A 22,861-nucleotide genomic window follows, 5' to 3' on the forward strand; every position below is an offset into this window, starting at 1 on the left:
ATCTCTAGATACTTTCCTCAAAAAGTACAGCAAATCTACTATTCCATAGCAATCCTCTGTAATACTACAACCTCTATTCCATAGCACCCCTCTGTAATACTATAACCTCTATTATTCCATAACACCTCTCTGTAATAGTATAACCTCTATTATTCCATAACACCCCTCTGTAATAGTATAACCTCTACTATTCCATAACACCCCTCTGTAATAGTATAACCTCTACTATTCCATAGCACCCCTCTGTAATACTATAACCTCTACTATTCTATAACACCCCTCTGTAATACTATAATCTCTACTATTCCATAGCACCCCTCTGTAATACTATAACCTCTACTATTCCATAGCACCCCTCTATAATACTATAACCTCTACTATTCCATAGCACCATTCTGTAATACTATAACCTCTACTATTGCATAACACCCTTCTGTAATAATATGACCTATACTATTCCATAGCACCCCTCTGTAACAATATAACCGCTACTATGCCACAGCACCCCTCTGAAATACTATAAACTCTATTACATAAGACCCTTCTGTAATACTATAACCTCTACTATTCCATAGCACCCCTCTGTAATACTATATAACCTCTATTCCATAACACCTCTCTGTAATACTATAACCTCTACTATTACATAGCACCCCTCTGTAATACTATAACCATTACTATTCCATAACACCCCTCTATAATACTATAACCTCTACTATTCCATAACACCCCTCTATAATACTATATAACCTCTACTATTTCATAACACCACTCTGTAATACTATATAACCTCTATTCCATAACACCCCTCTGTAATACTATAACCTCAACTATTTTATAACACGCCTCTGTAATAAACTCTTCTATTCCATAACACCCCTCTGTAATACTATAACCTCTACTATTCCATAACACCCCTCTGTAATACTATAACCTCTACTATTACATAGCACACCTCTATAATACTATAACCTCTACTATTTTATAGCACCACTCTAATACTATAACCTCTTCTATTCTATAACACCCCTCTGTAATACTATAATCTCTACTATTCTATAACACCCCTCTGTAATACTATAACCGCTACTATTCCATAGTACCCATCTGTAATACTATAATCTTTAATATTCCATAACACCCCTCTGTAATACTATAACCTCAACTATTCCATAGCACCACTCTGTAATACTATATAACCTCTATTGCATAACACCTCTCTATAATACTACAACCTCTACTATTCCATAACACCCCTCTCTAATAATACCATCTCTACTATTCCATAACACCTCTCTGTAATACTATAACCTCTTCTATTCCATAACACCCCTCTGTAATAATATAACACCTACTATTCCATAGCACAATGAAAAGATGATACCTTGTTCCCTTGATAAAATGAATGCTAAATATTGCCATATTTGCAGTGTGAACCAATATTCACAAAAATACAATCTCGCAATTACAGTACCTAGGGATTAGGGTTATCAGTGAGACATGAGGTGCAAAAATCACTTGGCATTAATGCTGATATTATGGCAGAAATGTAAAGACAGGAAGGCTGGTATTTTATGTTACCAGAAAAGGTGACAAAAAGAAAACTAGTGCATTGCAAGGCTGAACATTACTTCAGACCACAAAATGGCTGCCTCCACTGGGGGCAACATACATACTTCAGCCCTATTTTGCTTTAAGTGAAGATATCTTTATGCAAACACAGCGTTAAAAAGTAATTTTTATTCCTGCGTCATAAACATTTTCTGTCTCATTATGAAGAGCTCTAAAAGAACATTGCCGGCACGGTTTTAGAAGTAATTTGTCCGATAGCATTTTATTCAAAAAGCTTGTGTGCGCTCTGGGTGCTGACCATAGAGATGATTATAGACTACAGATGGTGTGCGGTATGTCCTGGCTGCTTAAAATAAAATTGAAACGACTATGGGGTAGATTTATCGGATCTTGAAGAGAGATAAAGTGGTTTAAGTTGCTCATAGCAACCAATCAGCTTCTGTAATTTTTCTAGCTCAGCCTGTAAAATGCAGTTTCAAGCTAATTGGTTGGGGGTGTGGATCATTAGGTCTACATTGTCTAGATAGACAATGTGTAGATAGACAGGCAATAGATCGACAGGGACTGAAGGTCGACACACTAAAGGTCGACTAGTAACAAGGTCGACAGGTACTGAAGGTTGACATGGTCCTTAGGTTGACAGTCATATGGTCGACATGCAAATGGGCGACATGCAAATGGTCGACACATTTTTGTGTTTTTTTTTAGCCCTAATCTTTACCCTATTCCTAACCCTAACCCTCCCTCCTGGTGCCTAACCCTAACAGTCGGGGTAAGTGCCTAACCCTAACAAAAAAAACACCAAAAAAAACGCGTCGACCATTTGCATGTCGACCATATGACTGCCAACCTTCAGTATCTGTCGCCCTTGTTTAGTCGATCTTCAGTATCTGTCGACCTTCAGACCCTGTTGATCTTCAGTCCCTGTCGACCTATTGCCTGTTTATCTTCCATTGTCTACCCAAACATTGTCTATCTAGACAATGTAGACCTAATGACCGGATACCATTGGTTGGTATGGGCAACTTCTCCACTTTGCCTTTCTCAAAGATTTGATAAATCTCCCCGTGTGTGTCAGACTGCAGATGGGTACTGACACCATGGAGTTGACAAGATTCTGAGGTTCTGACCATAGAGTACACAAAATGATGCGTGTCCCGGATGCTGACTATAGACTATAATTGGGTGGCCAAAATAAACTTATTTTCTGTTTTGTTTGATCCTGAATTCTGTAGTGGGATTACCACTTTATCATGTGAACTAGGCAGTACCTATAGTAGCGCTTGTTAACTTGCCTCATTTTTTGCCATCTATAGATGGGTGCTGACCATACAGTGTACAAGATTGAGTGTGCCAGGAGCGGACTATAGATGGGTCCTGAGAGTGTGTTCCGGGAGCGGACTATAGACGAGTGCTGTGCATAGACCTGACAAGATAGTGTGCCCCAGATGTTGCCTATAGACCATTACAGACTGTAGAGCTGACAAGATAGTGTGCCCCAGATGCTGGCTATAGAACATTACAGACTGTAGAGCTGAGAAGATAGTGTGCCCCAGATGCTGGCTATAGACCATTACAGACTGTAGAGCTGAGAAGATAGTGTGCCCCAGATGCTGACTATAGACCATTACAGACTGTAGAGCTGAGAAGATAGTGTGCCCCAGATGCTGGCTATAGACCATTACAGACTGTAGAGCTGAGAAGATAGTGTGCCCCAGATGCTGGCTATAGACCATTACAGACTGTAGAGCTGAGAAGATAGTGCGCCCCAGATGCTGGCTATAGACCATTACAGACTGTAGAGCTGAGAAGATAGTGCGCTCCAGATGCTGGCTATAGACCATTACAGACTGTAGAGCTGAGAAGATAGTGTGCCCCAGATGCTGGCTATAGACCATTACAGACTGTAGAGCTGAGAAGATAGTGTGCCCCAGATGCTGGCTATAGACCATTACAGACTGTAGAGTTGACAAGCTACAGACATCCCTCAAAGACACCTTGCGCTCCCGCGCCTACTATGCCCCTTACAATGAATTGGCAGTGTTCCTGTGAGCCTATCACATCACTTGACATGCTAAGCCGCTTGGTCAATGTCTCTGGATAATTTGCTACAACACTAACAAGACTATAAGAGTGTGAGAAAAGAGTGATTTATATACAGCACAAACATTTTTGAATATATAATTTTTTTTTTTTATCTCTCTCTTTTCTTTCCTCCTATAACTTTCAAACCTGATGGTGAGTGCTGTCGGAAACGGCCATTGTAGAATGTTGTTGAATGTAAAACATATTATGCTATTACAGCTACCAAGAGGCAGGCAAGTAGGTGTTTCAGATACTGCATTACGGTATTAGGGCCTTGGGTGGAGTGAGGGACTGGGGCGTCAGAGATGGGGAGAGGAAACCTACAGAGGAAATCTAGTCAGCATCCCGGCACCAGAATCCCGTCCGCCGGCATCCCAAAGGTAAGTATCAGGCATAGGGAAAGGGTTTGGCATTAGGGGGAGGGTTAGGCACTAGGGGGGAGGGAGGGAGTGCTAGGTTTAGGGTGCGGGGAGGGGGAGGTTAGGTTTAGGCACTAGGAGGGGAGGTAAGGGTTAGGCACCGGGGAGGGAGGGGTAAAGGTAAGGGTTAGTCTTACCTTCTTTCCTTATGGGTGTCGGGATTCTGACTGTCGGGAAGGCGCTGTCGGTATTCTGACCAGCAGCATCCCGACAGCAGGGATCTCATACCCAACCCCTACAGAGAGATGAGATCTATACACTGTATGGTATTTCACAGAAACTCTTGTATCTAGTGTTAGAACAGAAGGTCTGATAGTTCCTGAGCTGGGGTACCACTGGAAAGGGGTCTTTCTGTAGAGATGCCATAGATACCACATTTTGGTGAAATTATAAGATTATTGAGGTACTGCAGGATGTAATATTTTCCCCAGGTGCCACATTTCCTGAAGACGGGGGAGGGGGACAGCTGAAATATATCACAGAGCTACTATTTAAGGGCAGGACCATCCTATGTGGAGAAAGGTACCTACTGTACCACCTCAGTCTGGAGGAGGAGCCATACATTTACGTAGCCTGGTTGGGACTAGGTATCGTTTATAATAAACCCCGTTTGCGTTTTCCTTATTGTGAGTGGATAGATTTCAAATCTCTACATCTTATAGTGGACCAAGAAGCTTGACATATGGGGTAGAAGTTCGTTTTGAAGATAACAAAATATTGGAGAGTTTAGAGTCTGTGAAAGTTGTTAGCGGCAGCCAGGTCTTAAGCTGGGTGCACACTGATAGATATATCGCCCATTCAATTGAATGGGCGATATATCTATAGTGCATCGTCAGATGTGTTGAGTGGATATGTCTTCACGAGCAAAAGGAGCCTATTCCTGCCAGTACATGGTATATTCTCACACTGATCAACAGTTGTGAATATTTACATCCAAAGGACATGCACCAAGGTAAAAGCAGAAAAATAACTATATTATTTACCACAGTTAACATAAGTTCTTCCCGCCAAAACCTGAATAAATGGTCCGTTGTGCTCGGTCGCTTACTCCATGAATGAATAATGGAGATAAGATGGGCTAAGCTGGAAGTGCATATGCCAAAACCGCGTCCCATGACTCACAGTGTCGTTCTGGTAACTTGTCAGCTTCACCTCCTCCGTGTGCTTGTAAAGCACATTACTGGGCAGAACTAGCGTGTTTTCATATGTGTGAATTTTCCCTCTTCAAAGTGTGAAATGTGAGGAGGAAAAAAAAAAGAAGCCGCTCTTGTGGCTATGAAAAAGTGCGGACGTTCTGAAAAATGGAAATATTTTATATGACATATGGATTTAATACACACCATCTGCAATTGGGAGGGTAAGACACTGTATGAGAGATGGCTGCATTAAACAGCTCCCTTATACACAGGATGCGGATATGGCTTTAATAAATTTGCACATGGGTAAATGTAATAAAAATAAAATCAAGAACACAGCTTCCACTTTTTACAGTCTAGAATGCAGAGTACGGCCGGCGGTGCATTCTGGGAGCAGAGGGTCTCGGGGAACACAGGCCACCAATGGCGGCAGACGTGTTGTGGTAAATATATCGAAGGGGTGAGGTCTTAATAAACTAAGTATTTTTACATTCCCTATGCTTCATTCTCTGAGGGCTTGCGGCTGTGCAATACCGTGTAAATGTACATGCAGCAGGTGGTGTCTGGAGGAAATAGACACCAACTTGATGCATCTGAGCGTCCGTAGATGCTGCCTCGGATCACCATAGTTACCCCTTTGGCCAGGCTGCGTAAGCTGAATCTTACCTCAGCCTGTCCACAGACGAGGCCAGGAAATCTGCGTCCACCCACGCAGATCTTGGCCTCATCCCTCCAGGAAAACGGGGGCAACACGCCCGTTTAAGTGATTGGTGGCCAGACACCAGGGGCGTGTGGTGAGGTAAATGACTGGGGAGGCACTGGCTGGTATCAGGCAGATTTACAGATACATATATGAACCCTAGAGTGCATGTGGGCACTATACAAAGGTGCAGCAGTATAGTGCTGGAAATTTGATGTGTTTTGATCAGGGATGTGAGGAAAAGGTAGGTAGGGGAGGCAATGCCTCACCTGCCACACACTTTTTACTCCAGAGTTTTGACTAAAAAAAATATTAGAATAATACAAAGAGGATATTTCTAATATTTTCTTTACATTTTTCTTATAATTTTTATAGTCAAAACTCTGGAGTATACCTATGACAGGAAAGGCTTTGCCTCACCTGACCGCACATCACTGCCAGACACGCCCCCGCACCGCCCCCCCAGACATATTAAACGAGAGAACTACTATTTTATTAAAATAAATAAGGAGTCACTACTATTTTATGGTGTAGGTGGCACTGATGTGTGTGTTGGTACCGAGGGGAATTTTGCAAGGCATCTTAACCATTCTGCAATTTGCAACAAAGGGCCTATTCGAGGCACTGGCAACCAGTGTCTCATGAATATAAGTCTTTGCTTATGAACTCTAGTCATAAGTACTACAGTGATGGTACGGTTTTCTGGTGAATTCACAGACTGCATTCTGCGAGTCACGTCGCGACACTGCATGGCGCAACTAGAAGGGCTGTTTAACGCGCAAGGACGTAAGATGTATGTGGACACATCTGTAACTCAGACCAATTGTTTATTTCAATAAATAGAATTTCTAAACTATATGTATTCATTAAGGCTACAGCAACAGGGATATGCAGACTGAATAAACAGCTTAAGTGAGGGAGACTTTCTCTCTGCTATGCAAATCATTGTGATTGCGGAGACACACTCTTATCAATTGTGCACCGAAATGTTTATACCCTTCCGCCTAACACCTCCATCTCCCTTATTGTACCTGAAATAAAACCAATAACTTGGTAAAGACAAAGTAAAAAAAAATGTGAAAATAAGAGGGCAGATAAGTGTCCTATGTTTGATTTAAAAATTAGATCCTATACAGTAAATTATTATGTGATTGGATGTCGATATGGTGCATTATAATATGACAGCTCGTGTGAATACAGCGGTTTGTCGACCCAGGGAACGTGAAATCGGTGCACTGAACCATGTACTGTATTACAAGCATCTGAAAAGATTATATTTACCATTACTTTATGGAACTATTATCATAGATTTACTAAAGCTTCTAAAAGGAAAAGTGGAGGTGTTATCAATAGCAACCAATCAGAAGCTAGCTATCATTTCTAGACTGCACTATAAGCAAGACAGCTAGAATGTGATTGGGCAACACCTACACTTGTCCTTTCCAGAGGTTTGTAACCAATATGACTGAATCACAGTAGAGAATATTAAAAAAAAAAAAAAATAGTGCCTCAGAGAGCTTTCAATGACATGGATGTGATAAAGTCTACATTTGAAATACATTAGCTATATGTTAAAAAGCCACACTGCCCCTAAACTATTTAATTCTTAGCAGCTCAGCGTTGTGTATTGTGAAATATCTCGAGACCACCATGAAAACTATCTGTAATGTGAACCCAAATCCATAGGGGGAGGGAGGCCGGCTATCAGTTTCCTGGCTCCAGCGCGAGTCACAGGAAAAATTGGAATCCATTTTCCCCCTCAAATATGATGCATCTGGAGAACATCACAAATGACCTCGATAAAATAACTCTGCATGATACCAGGAGCTGACCTGGGATATAAACCCCATTCATGCGCCTGCCGTGCATTTCATTAAATGCTAATAAGAGCACAGTCACAGTTCTTCTGCTCTGAGTGAGGAAAAGTGCCAGGGATTTCCCTGGAATTAATGTTCACAGCTGAACAATTGACCAAAAAAGAGATTCCTTGGTCAGGATTAGGAGGAAACTAGCTGTGATCTCACCAGTATAGGCTGCCAGTAATGCCTGTGACTCATTCTCTATTCTAATGTACACACGTATGTTTCATTCTGTAAACTAAGAGACACGTTCACTGTATGTATAGTGTGTATGTATGTATGTATGTATGTATAGTTAACCTAGGTTACTCAATCATGCTCCATGTCCCTCCAGGGTCTTCCAGACAGATTCATCCATCTGTAGTATAATTACCTCAGGTATATCTCAGACAGTATCATCCATCTGTGGGACATGTACTTCCAGTGTATAACATATTCATACATGTACCTCCAGGGTATATGAATATTATGCTTTATTTATATGGCACCACAAGGGGTCTGCAGAGCCTCACAAAGTGCATAAAAAAAGTATGAACAAAACAAAAAAAAAGTGAATTACGGTACAGAACATTGCATGACATGGACATGTTATAAATATTGCTGCATCAGCAGTCATATTACACAATTAGGCAGCAGAACTGATGGCGTCAGTGAGTAAGCACTAGAGGGAAGAGGGTCCTGCTCGTGAGAGCTTACAATCTAAAGCAGAGGTTCTCAAACGCGGTCCTTAAGGCACCCCAACAGTTCAGGTTTTGGAGATATTCATAGTTGAGCACAGGTGGTTAAATCGAATTGACTGAGGTACTCATTAAGTCACCTGTGGCCAAGCATGGATATCTCTAGAAAAGGAACTGTTGGGGAGCCTTGAGGACCGCGTTTGGGTACTTCTGAACTAAAGATTAAACTAAGGATTCATTTGTCTGTGGTACATGCATCTCTCGTGTATACCAGACGGAATCATATGTCTGTGATTCCACCAGTTCAAATAAACCCAAAATAATAGCTTATCAGAAGTAATATAATGAATAAAGCACATTTAAAATAAAATAAAAGGCAAATCAAAGGGTATTACTTTGCAAATTTAGTGGTATTTGGAATGATTGGACCTGCTTTAGTGGGTAATTGGGATAAATTTGGTATACAATAGCGGTTACTTGGTAAACTTATTCTTCCTTTGTTGACATTATAAAAAGGGTAATACATTTCATAGGAGGCTTAATAAATTTATATTAATCGTACAGTAGCATTAAAGTGTACTTTACAGCGGAAGCAGCCATTGTGTGGGCTGAAACAACATTCACCTTGTGAATGCATTAGGAAATCATTTTTGTTCCTCACACAAAATGGCTGCCGTCTCTGTGACAAGGTAATGGGCATGTTATATATATCTCTGTGTGTGACAATGTAAATGGGCATGCTATATACAGTATATGTACTCCAGGTACAAGAAATAACTGCAAAAACTGGCAAGTGTTTTCAGGTTATTCTTGTACCTACAAATCCTGGAGTGCCTCCCATCACACACACACACAAGACTGAACTAATAATCTGAGGAGCAGTGCCATAGATCTACTTTGTTTTATATTTATGTATGTATGTATGTATGTATGTATGTGTATATATATATATATTTTTATACACACACATTTTGTGAAACACCATCAAATTATGGGACACCTCCCATCTCAGAAGAGAGCACAGAGCTGTTTACTGTGCAGCAATGACTTAAAGAAGAAAACCTACTAATGTCATATTAAGTCATGTTTTGTGCACATCCCTGCCAATTGTGATGTAGGGTCACATTTCCATTGCCCACTACCCCATAACTAGGAGTGGCTGAGGCTGGTGTAACTGATACCGGTACTCAGATGCCGCCAGGATTAGAATCATTTTTATGATTGGGATTACATGATTGAGATGTGACAATGCAGCAAATGAAGATTACAATGGATGGGTACTGTGGGGTAGGGCAAAAACAACCGGCGGTAGGCTGAAACCAGAGGTGGTAGTCAGCCAAGCTATATTCCTACCCAGAAGGTCAGACAGAGTCTCGCTGAATAATCGGTAAAGGGAACACAAGGATCTGAATACAATGCAACCAAGTGGTCCTTGTTATATAGGAGAGGAGATGCATCTTTCTCAGGAATTTCCTGTGACATCTAGGGGTATATTTACTAAAGTGCGGGTTTGTAGAAGTGGAGATGCTGCCCATAGCAACCAATCAGATTCTATTTATTTATCTAACACCTTCTAGAAGATAATAGCAAGAATCCGATTGGTTGCTATGGGCAATATCTCCACTTTTAAAAACCTGCACATTAATCAATATACCTCTCAGGGTGGTTGGCAGAGGGGGCAAAATCAACTGGCCAGTATGCAACATAGTGAACCTTATGATATAGTAGGGGAAATGCGTCTGGTTGTTGGAAATGGTGTAGGCCATAAGTGGAAGCATGCATTGGTCACAGGGTTTGTATATATTCCTTAAATGGCTTGCAGGCTCTTCCACCAGTTGCAGCACTGCTTTGATTAGACGCAAATCCCAGCGTTTGCCAAAGTTGCCTGCATTTCAAAAGAAGCGCCAATCTGAGGCTATAAAGACTGTGTAAACATGGAATACTTTAGAAGCTTAAAGAATTCAAAAGGGGTAAGTTTAGAGCAGAGCCAACATGATATCCCATGTACAGACTGACCCGATCTTGGAGTAACTGCAACCATCTGTGGATGACCTCCTGGTTGAGGTCTCACTCATTAACAGTGCTCCACATGTCGCTAGAGTGTCATCTGCTATAATGAGTGCATCGTCCGCTGATCCCATATTAGCTTGTCTCTTACTATAAATGTATTATATTAGAACTATATACTTTTCTTTGACAACCTCAAAGTATTGATGTATATTTAGAATTTCCCACTTCCCACCTCCTAACCTTTGTATCTTTTCTGTAACCCCTCTCATTCCCCAAGTTGACTCAAGGAAATGGAATAAGAATCCTTACAGAAGTGGGCAGCAGGGATGGTGTAGTGGTTAGCAATGCTGGCTGCACTGGGGTCATGAGTTCAATTCCCAGTCATGGCCTATCTGTCTGGAGTTTTGTATGTTCTCCCAGTGTTCGCGTGGGTTTCCTCCAGGTGGTCCGATTCTGTCCCTCACTACTGGTAGGTTGTGCATGTATGTGTCCTTGTGATAGGGAATATAGATTGTAAGCTCCTCTGCAGCAGGATCTGATATAAAGGACTGAAATATTCTCTAAACAGCACTGTGTATTTTGCGAGCACTATATAAATAACAATTAAAAATACCTACTGTAAACCAAGTAAACAAAAAGAAAAACAGGATTTTGGTACTTACCGTTAAATCCATTTCTCCGATTCCACAGGGGACACTGGAGCTTCATGACAGTGGGGTATAGACGGTGGGTTGAGTTGAGCCTGGCACTTTAAAAACCTACAAGTGTGACTGGCTCCTCCCCCTCTATGCCCCATCAACCCCAGTTTTAAAGAACTGAGCCCGAGAGGAGACGGAGAACAGACTGAAGAACAGAGAAGGAGAACAGGAAAAGAAACATCCAACATACTGACACACTGCAAGAACACAGCAGGCTGCAGTGATAAACAGTCACACAATAAAACAGACAAAACTGCAACAGAACTGAAGCAGAACAAACAACTGAGAACAGGCAAGAAGCACTGGGTGGGCGTCCAGTGTCCCCTGTGGAATCGGAGAAATGGATTTAACGGTAAGTACCAAAATCCTGTTTTCTCCTTCATCCACTAGGGGACACTGGAGCTTCATGACAGTGGGGACGTCCCAAAGCTACCCTCCTGGGGGGGAGAGTGCTGAACGCCCTGCAAGACACTACGACCAAAATTTGAAGCAGAAGCCGCAAAAGTGTCAAATCTGTAGAAACGTACAAAAGTATGAACCGAAGACCACGTCGCTGCCCTACAAAGCTGTGAAGCCGAGACACCTCTACGTGCCGCCCAAGAAGTACCCACAGAGCGCGTAGAATGCGCAGAAATGGATACCGGCGGTGGTCGAGCAGAAGCAACATATGCCTGACGAATAGTCAGACGAATCCACCTGGCCAAAGTTTGTTTAGACGCCGGCCAGCCACGCCGATTAGCATCATAAAGGACGAATAGAGCCTCTGATTTACGTAGCCCCTCAGTACGGGACACATAAATGCGAAGTGCCCGAACCACATCCAAGGAGTGAGAATCCCCAGAAGAGTCCGACAACGCTGGCACTACAATCGGCTGATTCAGATGAAAACCCGAGACCACCTTGGGCAAAAAGGAAGGCCGGGTACGAAGTTCCGCCCGATCTTCGTGAAAAATCAAGTAAGGGGAACGGCAGGACAAGGCTCCAAGTTCCGACACACGTCTGGCCGAAGCCAGGGCCAATAAAAGGATCATCTTCCAAGTCAAATACTTCAATTCCACCTCCTGCAAAGGCTCAAAGGTGGATGACTGAAGAAAAGATAAAACAAGATTCAGGTCCCAAGGAGCCGTGGGTGGCACAAAGGGGGGCTGAATTCTAAGAACCCCTTGAAAAAAGGTCTGAACCTCCGGAATCAGAGCTAGGCGACGCTGGAAAAAAATAGAAAGAGCAGAAATCTGCACTTTAAGCGATCCCAAGCGTAACCCCGCATCGAGGCCTTTTTGAAGAAAAAGAAGAAGACGTGGTAAATGAAAAGAGGAAGTGGAGGATCCACGACCTTCACACCAGGAGATATAAGCCCTCCAAATGCGATGATAATGCGCTGATGTTACCGGTTTTCTAGCCCTAAGCATGGTAGGAATGACCGACCTAGGAACTCCATGGCTTCTTAGGATGGCGGTCTCAATAGCCACGCCGTTAAACGAAGCCGCCGTAAATCCGGGTACACACATGGACCCTGTTGTAGAAGGTCCGATCGTAGCGGAAGATGCCAAGGTTCGTCTGCCAGAAGGAATAAAAGATCGGAGTACCAAACCCGACGAGGCCAATCCGGAGCCACTAGGATGACGGTGGACGACTCTCGTTTGATCCGCTTGAGAATCCGAGGGAGGAGCGGAAACGGTGGGAACAGGTACACAAGGCTGTACGGCCAAGGGATCAGTAAAGCATCCGCTCCCACCGCTGCCGGATCCATGGTCCTGGAGCAGTAAAGGGGTAGTTGATGATTTATCCGAGATGCCATCAGGTCTATCTGTGGCTTCCCCCATCTGCAAACCAGTTGATGAAAGACCTCGGGATGAAGGGACCACTCCCCGGGATGAAGATCCTGACGACTGAGGTAGTCCGCTTCCCAGTTGTCGACCCCCGGAATAAACACTGCTGAAATGACCTCTACGTGTCTTTCTGCCCACAGAAGGATGCGACTGGCTTCTCTCATTGCCATCCGACTGCGGGTTCCCCCTTGGCGATTTATGTATGCCACTGCCGTGGCGTTGTCTGATTGTATCCGAACCGGAAGTCCTCGTAACAGAGGAGCAGCCTGTATCAAAGCTCTGTAGACTGCCCGCAGTTCGAGAACATTGATTGGTAAGAGGGACTCCTGCTGCGACCAAAGCCCCTGGAAGTGATTGTCCAGAACCACCGCTCCCCATCCGCGGAGGCTGGCGTCCGTGGTGACCAAGGTCCAATTCCAAATTCCGAAGCGGCGACCCGCTAACAGATGCTCCGTCCGAAGCCACCAGAGCAAGGATATGCGGGTCCGGGGAGACAGACGCACCAGCCGATGCATCTGTAGGTGGGACCCGGACCACTGAGACAGAAGATCCAGTTGAAATATTCTGGAGTGAAATCTGCCGAATTGGATGGCCTCGAAGGAAGCCACCATTTTCCCCAGGAGACGTATGCAAAGATGCACAGATACTTTCCTGGGTCTGAGCACTAGACGAACCAGCTCCTGTATGGCTATGGCCTTGTCCCTTGGCAAGAATATACGAAGCAGAACAGTGTCTAGAATCATTCCTAGGAACTGAAGTCTCTGGGACGGCATCAACTGAGACTTCTGGAAGTTCACAATCCATCCATGTTGAATGAAAATCTGATGTGTAAGGGACACTTGGTGTAAAAGGACTTCTGCCGTCGGAGCCTTGATGAGTAAATCGTCTAGGTACGGAACTATCGTCACCCCCCGAGAGCGCAAGTGAGACACCATGACGGCCATCACTTTGGTGAATACCCTGGGAGCTGACGAGAGACCGAATGGCAGGGCCTGAAACTGGAAATGAGCTTCCCTGATGGCAAATCTGAGGAAAGCCTGGTGAGGAACCCAAATTGGGACATGCAGATAGGCGTCCTTGATATCTATCGACACCAGAAACTCTTCTGCCTCTAGTCCTGCAATGACAGAATGGAGAGATTCCATCTTGAACCTGTGAAATGAAAGATACTGGTTCAATGATTTCAGATTCAAAATGGGTCTGACTGACCCATCTGGTTTCGGAACCACAAAAAGGTTTGAGTAAAACCCTTGTTGCCTTTGTGCAGTGGGAACCGCCACAAGGACCTCGGCCAGCAAAAGTTTCTCGATCGCTTGACGCAAAATTAGTTGCTTCAAGGGATCGACGGGCAAACCTGTTGTAAAATAACGCCGAGGAGGAGTGAAAGCGAACTCGATCTTGTACCCCTGAGATACCAGATTTCGAACCCAAGTGTCTGGAGAAGTCAGTCTCCAAACCTCCGAGAAACGCTGGAGGCGTGCCCCCACCTTCGGATTTCCGAGATGGGATGGGAGCCCGTCATGCCACAGGCTTGTCTGCTGGCTTGGGATCTGGACGGCGGCCAATATTTGCTTGACGTCCTCTAGTACGGCCTCCTCGCCCCGCTGAAGACGAACCTCGCGATCGTCCCTGAAATCTTGCCGATGCTCGAAAGGAACGAAAGGAAGGTCCCCTAAACGAGCGACGCGGAGGAGGTGCTGATGAAGGTAGAAAAGTACTCTTACCTCCAGTGGCCAGCGAAATCCATTTGTCCAGCTCTGGACCAAATAAAATATCGCCTGTGAAAGGAAGAGCTTCCACTGCTCTTTTTGACTCCGCATCCGCTTGCCAGGCACGAAGCCAAAGTGCCCGGCGAGCAGAGACCGCCGAAGCAGAAATCCTAGCGCCTACCTGGCCGATATCTCTGGAGGCGTCTCCTAAGTATACAGCAGACTCCTGAATATGTTCTGCCAAGGTAATCAGATCTGCTCGCGGAGTGCTGGATCTAAGACCCTCAGTCAATTGTTCCGCCCACTTTCCACAGCCTTGTTGACCCAAGATCCTACCAAGGCCGGGCGGAGAAGTGCACCTGCGGCCGTATAAATGGATTTCAAAGTGGTTTCTAATCTCCGCTCTGAGGTTTCCTTCAATGTAGTAGCTCCTGGAACAGGTAACGTGGTCTTCTTTGACAACCGAGAAACCGAAGAATCCACAGGTGGCGGGGTCTCCCACCTCTTCCTATTTTCCGCCGGAAATGGGTAAAGAGAGAAGAAACGCTTAGGAATCTGGAATTTACGGTCCGGATTCTGCCAGGCTGCCGTCATCTGTTCATCCAACTGGAGAGAAACAGGGAATGTGACGGCCATCTTCTGTGACCTGGCAAATAAGGAGTCTTCTAACGATTCTGGAGCTTCCTGGCCAGAAATCTTAAGAACTTCCCTTACCGCTAGAATGAGTGCGTCAATACCTTGCAATGCCTCAGGTTCTTGTGAGTAAGTCTCTACGTCTGATTCGTCCAGCATCTCCCCTTCCTCCTGAGACGAGTGATCCGCTGCCGAATCCTCATCCGACTGGAGAACCGCCGGAAGAGCCCTCTTTTTAGAAGAGCGACTTACCGTAGCTTCAGGAGCTTTAGACGCAGAACCCATCACTTGAGCAAGGCTATTCACCGAGCGGACTAAATTCTGAGCCCACGCTGGTTCTGCTAGAAAAGAAGGGTGAGATGTGCCAGGTAGATCTCTGGCAGACTCCCGTTCCCTACGGGAAGCGGCTAATTCAGAAGAAAGGTCCGCCATGACCCCGGCCAAACTATTTATGAAGGAGGGAGTGACAGACTGCGTGTTAGCACTGTCTGCTTCACATGTCTCGCACAGGGAAGACCCTTCGGAGCGAGCATGGGTAAACTTCTTCCTGCACTTAGTGCAGGCAAACAGCTTTTGTGATGCAGTTTTTTCTGTCCTGGATGTCATCATGTACTCACAGACAAGCACCACATACAATTCAGGAATGCAGAAGAAGTATAGGGAGAAGCAGAATTACAATAATAATGCTACTCAAGTATGGGAGCAGACAGAGCAATAAGGGAGGAGCAGAATTTCAATAATAATGCTACTCAAATTGCATGCAGAGCAGTATAAGAGGAGCAGAATTTCAAGAAAATGCAACTCAGTAACAGGGGCAGACAGGCATATAAGGGAGGAGCAATCAATAGGACCAGAAAGTAGTTAAAACCACCCTCTGTATTTACAGACCCCCTGTAGATGCTCTCATCTGCTCCTCTCCCCCTCCGCTCAGTGCCTGCAGTCTGAGGCGCCACTCCCGTTCAGAGCGCGCCAAACTAGCCCAGGCAGTGAAGGAGGAAGAGGAGGAGGGACCCATAAGCTCCTCCTCTAATGGCCGCCGCTTTGTATGCGCGCGGCATACACTTATACAGTGGGACGTTCTGTCCCCGCACTAACAGCGGGGGCAAGCGGCACGACCGCCCCAGTGATAACCGTGCCGGTGCCTTTTACACAAGCACCGGCACGCAGAGGCAGGACCGCTGTGAGCGCGCCTACCTAACAGCCAGCGCCGGTGTTCTATCACAACACCAGCGTGGCAACTGACAGCGGGGCTGACAGCCGCGCGCTGTTTTCAGACCCAGCAGTTATTTTCACCTCTCCTGCTAGTCAGGAGAGGTGTGCTACTCACCGAGCTGCTGCGGCCAGAGCGCTGGGCAGTGAGGGGAGAGCGGGGACCCGGACACAAGCCAGTGGTAGCTGTGGCGGGCCCCGCTGAGTCTGATGACTCCTAACTGCCTAAAGCAGCCTCCCCTCCATAGGGTGACCGGACACAGGCTGCAGTAGCCGTGTGGTCCCCTCTCTGGCGGCTCCCACGATGCAGGCAGACTGTCACAGCTAACAGTCTGCCTGTCCTCTTGTGACCTTGATTCTTTCTATATAAAATTAATATAAGGGCTGGAGACAGCCCCTGTGCACCGGCTCTACTCGGGCACATTCTAAAAACTGGGGTTGATGGGGCATAGAGGGGGAGGAGCCAGTCACACTTGTAGATTTTTAAAGTGCCAGGCTCAACTCAACCCACCGTCTATACCCCACTGTCATGAAGCTCCAGTGTCCCCTAGTGGATGAAGGAGAAAATAAATGCTTATCAATTATTTGTAACATCCATGAGGCAGCTACCAGGAGTGGTTTGGACAGGGGTACGCATAAGCTATAGCAGAAGGCTCGGCATTGGCATCTAAACCATAGGTTGTAAAAGTTATCCAAACCCCAGATTATCCCCGGAGTTCACCTGTTGCCTGTAAGTGAAGCCATTTGTGGCCTCTGACTATTATATGAGAACTGCAGAACAGTCATCTGAGAGGAACAAGGTCCAAAACACTGGGGGCTACTAAATGAGAATGGTGTTAGTCTAACTGGGTTCGTGTCAGCATTCTTTTAAAGCAACCAAGACAGTCAGTGTAGCATTATTACAGGGAATGGGTATGAAATACCGCCGGCCGACAGGAGCAGAGTGCGACGCAGCGGAAGCCCGACTACGCTGGAAATCCCGATCGTAGATAGGCAAGTATCCACTAACCTAACCCCCCTAACCCTAACCCTCCTTAGGGGTGCCTAACCCTAACTTCCCCCCCAAGTGCCTAACCCTAATCCCACCTCTAAGTGCCTAACCCTAACCACCCCCTTCCCCGCTACCTAAACCTAAGTGCCCCGGGGGGGTGCCTAACCCTAAGTCCCCCCCGGGGGTGCCTAACCCTAACCCCCCCTCCCTCTAGCCTAACCCTAACCCTCCCGGGGGGTGGCTAACCCTACGATCGTGATGCCGGGCGCCGGTCTCCTGGCGTCGGGGAAATGCGGGCGTCTACATCTAGACGCCCGGCATTTCACCCTTGCCGGGATAAGAGTCGGGAAGCCGGCTGCCGGCATATAGGCAGTCGGCTACCCGATTGCTTCCCTTATTACAGAGGTGTTCCTAGAGGAACTTAAAGCCTCCGCGCTGCTATGGTGGGTACACACCTGAAAGATATATCTGCAGATCGAGTGATCTGCAGATATATCTTTAGATGATGGTCGTTCATACACACTGAAGCCGTGGGTCCCGCTGACAGGGCAGAGGAGGGTCAGGGGCGGGGCCGGCCCCCTCCCCGCGGCTACTACTGTGTGTACACGGGCGGTCTGCACACACACTTGCCGATGGACAGATGTGTCTGCAGACATATCTGACCATCGGCTGTGCAGCACAGCCAATGTGATGTCAGTGAACGACGCGATTCACAGACATATCGTCTGTACACACAGGCCGAAGGCTGATCAATTGATCGGCCAAAATATCGGCCAGTGTGTACCCACATTAAGGGAGCTTGGTCCCTAGGCACGGTTATGAAGGGGCACCAATAACAGTGTTTCAGCAGCGATTTAGTTTTTCTTACACTGCACCATAGCAATACTATTCTCCGTTTTAGTTTGGATATACAGATGTGTCTATCTTTGCTGCAGTCGCGCTAAAAAGCCCCTCTCGGTGCGCCAGGTCCCGTGAGACTCTGTTAGCGCCGGGCGTCTTTTTTTTTTTTGCCGAAAATGTGTCTAAATTGCAATGCGATGTAACTAGGACGCACCAGCAGACTCTGCTGATTAATTTGATACGCGACACTTCTGTGTGCGACGGAGTCTCTTAATCTATATACATAGTGCTACAATGTAGTGGACGCAACTTTTTTTTCATTCCAAGTTCCATTGTGTTCCATATACAGACTCGGGTGTACACAGATATACCAAGGGTGACATATCAAATTAATCAGCACAGCCTACTGGTACATCCTACTCGCATTGCGACAAACATATTTTCAGGAAAAAAAAAAAAGACGCCCGGCGCTAGCAGAGTAGCGCGGGACCTGGCGGCTCGCTCTAGCCAGGCAAGTCGCGTTGCGTGGTGTATTGAGGCTAGATGTATCAGGACACATCTGTACTGTGAAATAAAGAACAGAAAGGTACACCGCTAAAGAGATTGTATCATTTAACGCAATCATCAGGGGAAGACTGAAACATTGAGTATTCATAGTCCTATAGCTAGCAACCAATCAAATTGCCTCCTCTGTGAACCAGCTGAAGTCATAACACCGGCAATACTGCAATACTGCAGTTATTGCAAACCGATCTGCCTTTACAAACATTAGAAAAATAAAAGTGACACTTACTGGGGCACCTCCATCCCCTTTAGCCCCAGGGGGTCCGATCAAATCCGGAAATGCAGTTGGGTCGAGCCAAAGGTAATCATAAGTTGCTGGCATACTGGTAAACGTGGACGTGTGAAAGGGCCCGGATCCTGGTTTTGTGTAAAACACTGAGGTGGTGGTTGGGTAAAGCTTCAGGTCCAGGTTAGTGTGATGCTTTGCGGTAGGAGCACCAGTTCTTTTCTCCAATGCTTGCTTTGGGGAGGTGGTATTTGTACTCCTCGGACTAACGGTGATCTTTCTAACCTGCTTAGAGGTGGCAAATGTTGCTGGAGGCCTGGTGGTTGTTTTTTGGTAGACTATTTTCTTGGTGACCTTTTCCAGCGGCTGGAGCCTCTTGTCCCTTGTTCTGTTCTGGTCGGGCGGCGGTGCACCGTGTTTAGTGACGGAGAGCAGAGGTGTATCCGGTGAAGTAGTAACCGCTGGAGATATCCTGAGGGCCGCGGTGGAAGTCCTGGTCGCGACACTCGGCGAGAGCTGTGTGTCGGTCCGGTGAGTGGATGGAGACGTTACGGGCAGTGAGGCAGGTGCTTTCGTAGTTAACTTCGCGGGAGAAGCCTTAACTTTGGCTGCGGTCGTCAAGTTTGTTTTGATTAGTTTCTGCGTTGGAGGAGAACTGGCGGTGATTTTAGCTAGGGATTTAAAGGCCATCTGGGTGCCCAAAGGCAAACTGGCTTCTTGTGGTGTAGGTGGATTCAGAGGCGGCAGATTCGGCCGGTAAGTATCGGCTTGCCTGCACTGCTTCTTGAGATATTTACAGTAATTATGAGCTGCCTTGGCGGGTGGATAAATATCAAACTGGCATATAGCACCTTCAAATTGTATAGTCTGCTGGTTCAGCTTCCCCAGCGTGAACACCCCATCGGAATCCAATGTGTCGCCTTTCGTTACATGCAGACTGGCGTTAACTCTCTGCTTCCCACAAGAAGTATATAGAGTCACCTTTTGGCCTTGAATATCAACAGCCATATTGTGCCACTGGCCATCGTGGACATTGTAATCAAAATATACAGACTGCTTGAGGCCTGCGTACACTATAATTTTACCCGGGATGAACTGCAACCCGAGCTCGAGTTTTTTCTTTTTGCTTCGGACAGCAAATAAAAAGGCATTGTTAATGCGGTGAGAGCAGAGGCTCAGCACCAGGGTGAGATTGGTTCCTAAGCTTGGCGGTATGACGGCGTGAATCGGAGCTTCGATGTGCGCTCGCTGCGTCAAAATGACTCCCGACTTGAATGGTATGACCCCTTCGGGAACCGGGCGGCTGGATGGCTTGCTTCCCATGAGGCCCAACTTCTGAAGAACGTCCACATCTGAAAAAGACGAAAAGCAGAAATAGGTTACAGGCCGAACATTCAGAGCTAACGTGACAAATAAGGACAGTATAGTGGATTCTCAGTGACCAGGATGACAAACAGCCCCACATTCCTACAGTGCATCTTATGGAAAGACGGACAAGCAGCTGCAGTCGTTTCTGTCCCTTAACAAGAACCAGTTCAAGGGTATTAAAAGCCCCAAGCAGATCCTCATCTTTCCGTTTCTCTATAAACTGTGGTCTGGATGCATCTTGAGGATGAAGATGATAAAAATCAGTGCAAGCCAGAACATGGACATAAATCGTTTAATGTGGACAGAATATGGGTAAGATAAGCCCTGCCGTCATAAATACTACACCACTAGAAGGCTAAATTAAAAAGAGGTCTCGGAGACCTCAATAATCATTCTGTTTTGCAAACCTAACGTAGACGTTTAGAGAACGGGGGATTTATCCACCTCTCTTTTCAGGACCTCGGATTATTTTAGATAAATGGGATACCAGTAAGAAGTCTCCACCAGAGGCCAGAGCGACAAATTAAGATCGGATTCCAGCCACCCCTCTAAGACTACAATTGTTTTAGCTCTGGAGAAAGATAGGACACATCATAGAGAAGAGTTGTTGTTGTGATGGTCCTGTTAAAGTACAAAAGAGGCGAAACCGTGCCCCATCCTATGCTTTAAAATTTCTTGTTTTTGTTGGAGTACAGCAACAGTTGTAGGCTGAGTACTGCTGGAGAAGCTGTACAGGACGGACAGTAGGTGGTGCTGTGTCTTAAGTTGTCCTTGTTGCAGTTCCTCTTTGTTGTTATAGCGTATGCTCTCCCAGAATCTTTGTTTTGACAATATCTTCATGTAGTGTTATGAAGCTTTACATGTACTGGTTACGGTAATCTTCCCTGCTTGTTGGCGCTTGAAGAAAGTAGCATATTCTGCAACAGTTTGGTGCAGAATATGCACCAATTTCGTCAAAAAAAGTAAATTTCCTATACACTCCACGTAATTAATGAAAACTCGCACACATCAAGATCATGTCCCAAATGCTATCACTTGCGATTTGTGGGTGCTGTCTGCGAAATTCTGTTAGATTTAAAAGCAGCAATTTGATTTAAGGCAAAACCAGACAGACTAATGCACCTGGGCAGATGTCTATTTGTCACACTCAGAATTATTATAAGCCATATATTAGGCTAAATGGAGCTTTTTTTTTTTTTTAGATATTTGTACGTGAGAAATAATGAAGGGGGTGATGAGCTGAACCTTGCACTCCTGCACCGAAAGCCTTTACAGAGTTTTACGCCACTATACACATAGGGCCGAATTCAGAGATGGACGCAATGGCGACTTTTACAGTTCGAGCGATTGCCATTTTGCATGCATGTCCGCCGCACTGCGCATGCGCAGCGAATGGTTTGCGATTACACCGGCACAGAGGATCCATTCGCAAAGCTGTGGGCGCCCCTATGCTCGGCTGTGCTTCGGAAGACATTGGCATATTTTAGCGTCTGCGATCCGTGAGAGTATGCAGTTGGGTTTTGCATTAGTGTCCGTCTCTGTATCAGGCCCATAGAGCTCTTCTACGAGGCAGGGACAGATCCTGAGAGATTGGACTGCACTGGAAAGACTAATGTAAATGTCCGCCTTGAGGTTTATAGTACAGGTAATAGTAAGCACAGTGGTTCTAGGTCTCTACCCATCTCTTGTTCTCACTGTCTAGTCTACTCAGTGCAGTTCTTCATTCGTATCTCCTCTAAGCATGTATTCTCTGTATCCTATCTTCTTCCCAATAATCTGGAGATGGGGCCTTCTATGGTCACATGAATATGGTGTTTAAAGTTCCCTCATTTAATTTGTCCACTTTGATTCATGTGGCAGTTAGTGACTGATGTCTTATACTCTGCTATACAGATACTGTACAGTTAAACAAAATATAATCGTAATACTAAATAAAAACAACAATAATAATAAAAAAAAATAAAAAATAAAAAATAATAATAATAATATTTTACCTTCAGCTGTTCCCTGAGAAATATCCAGGCAACAGGTAATACATAAAATAATCCAAACAAAGAGCGATCTCCTAAAAGAGAAGGGAAAAAATATCTTAAGTTCAACATAAGTAGGAAAAATAACATAGCAGCAAAAAAATGTATATACAAATAAATCATTATGTCACATTACAGGAAGCCAGGCCTGGAGAATATGACAATTATTAAAGAACCCTACAATAAACTGCCCATAATATCGCTGTCTCTGCACTAATCGAATTGTGGAGGCTGGTAAGGGCATTGGTGGGTTACATGGACGATTAACCCCGTAGAAGAATGTTACAATTGATTTTGGCTGCTGCA

The 22,861-nt window shown here is 45.4% G+C and overlaps 1 protein-coding gene across 1 annotated transcript in view; it reads right to left on the reverse strand.

Annotated features, from left to right (window-relative positions):
* Window positions 1-22,861, reverse strand: part of COL27A1 (collagen type XXVII alpha 1 chain) — a 291,443-nt gene that overhangs the window by 243,082 nt on the left and 25,500 nt on the right. Inside the window, exons 2-3 of the mRNA XM_088465795.1 lie at window positions 22,520-22,590; window positions 19,161-20,509 (exon numbers count right to left, since the gene is read on the reverse strand). Of these exons, the coding sequence (XP_088321921.1) occupies window positions 19,161-20,509; window positions 22,520-22,590 (1,420 nt within the window). The remainder of the gene's footprint in view (window positions 1-19,160; window positions 20,510-22,519; window positions 22,591-22,861) is intronic.

This window comes from Taudactylus pleione, unplaced genomic scaffold, assembly GCF_031769625.1.
Source record: "Taudactylus pleione unplaced genomic scaffold, aTauple2 ptg000003l, whole genome shotgun sequence".
NCBI lineage: Eukaryota > Metazoa > Chordata > Amphibia > Anura > Myobatrachidae > Taudactylus > Taudactylus pleione.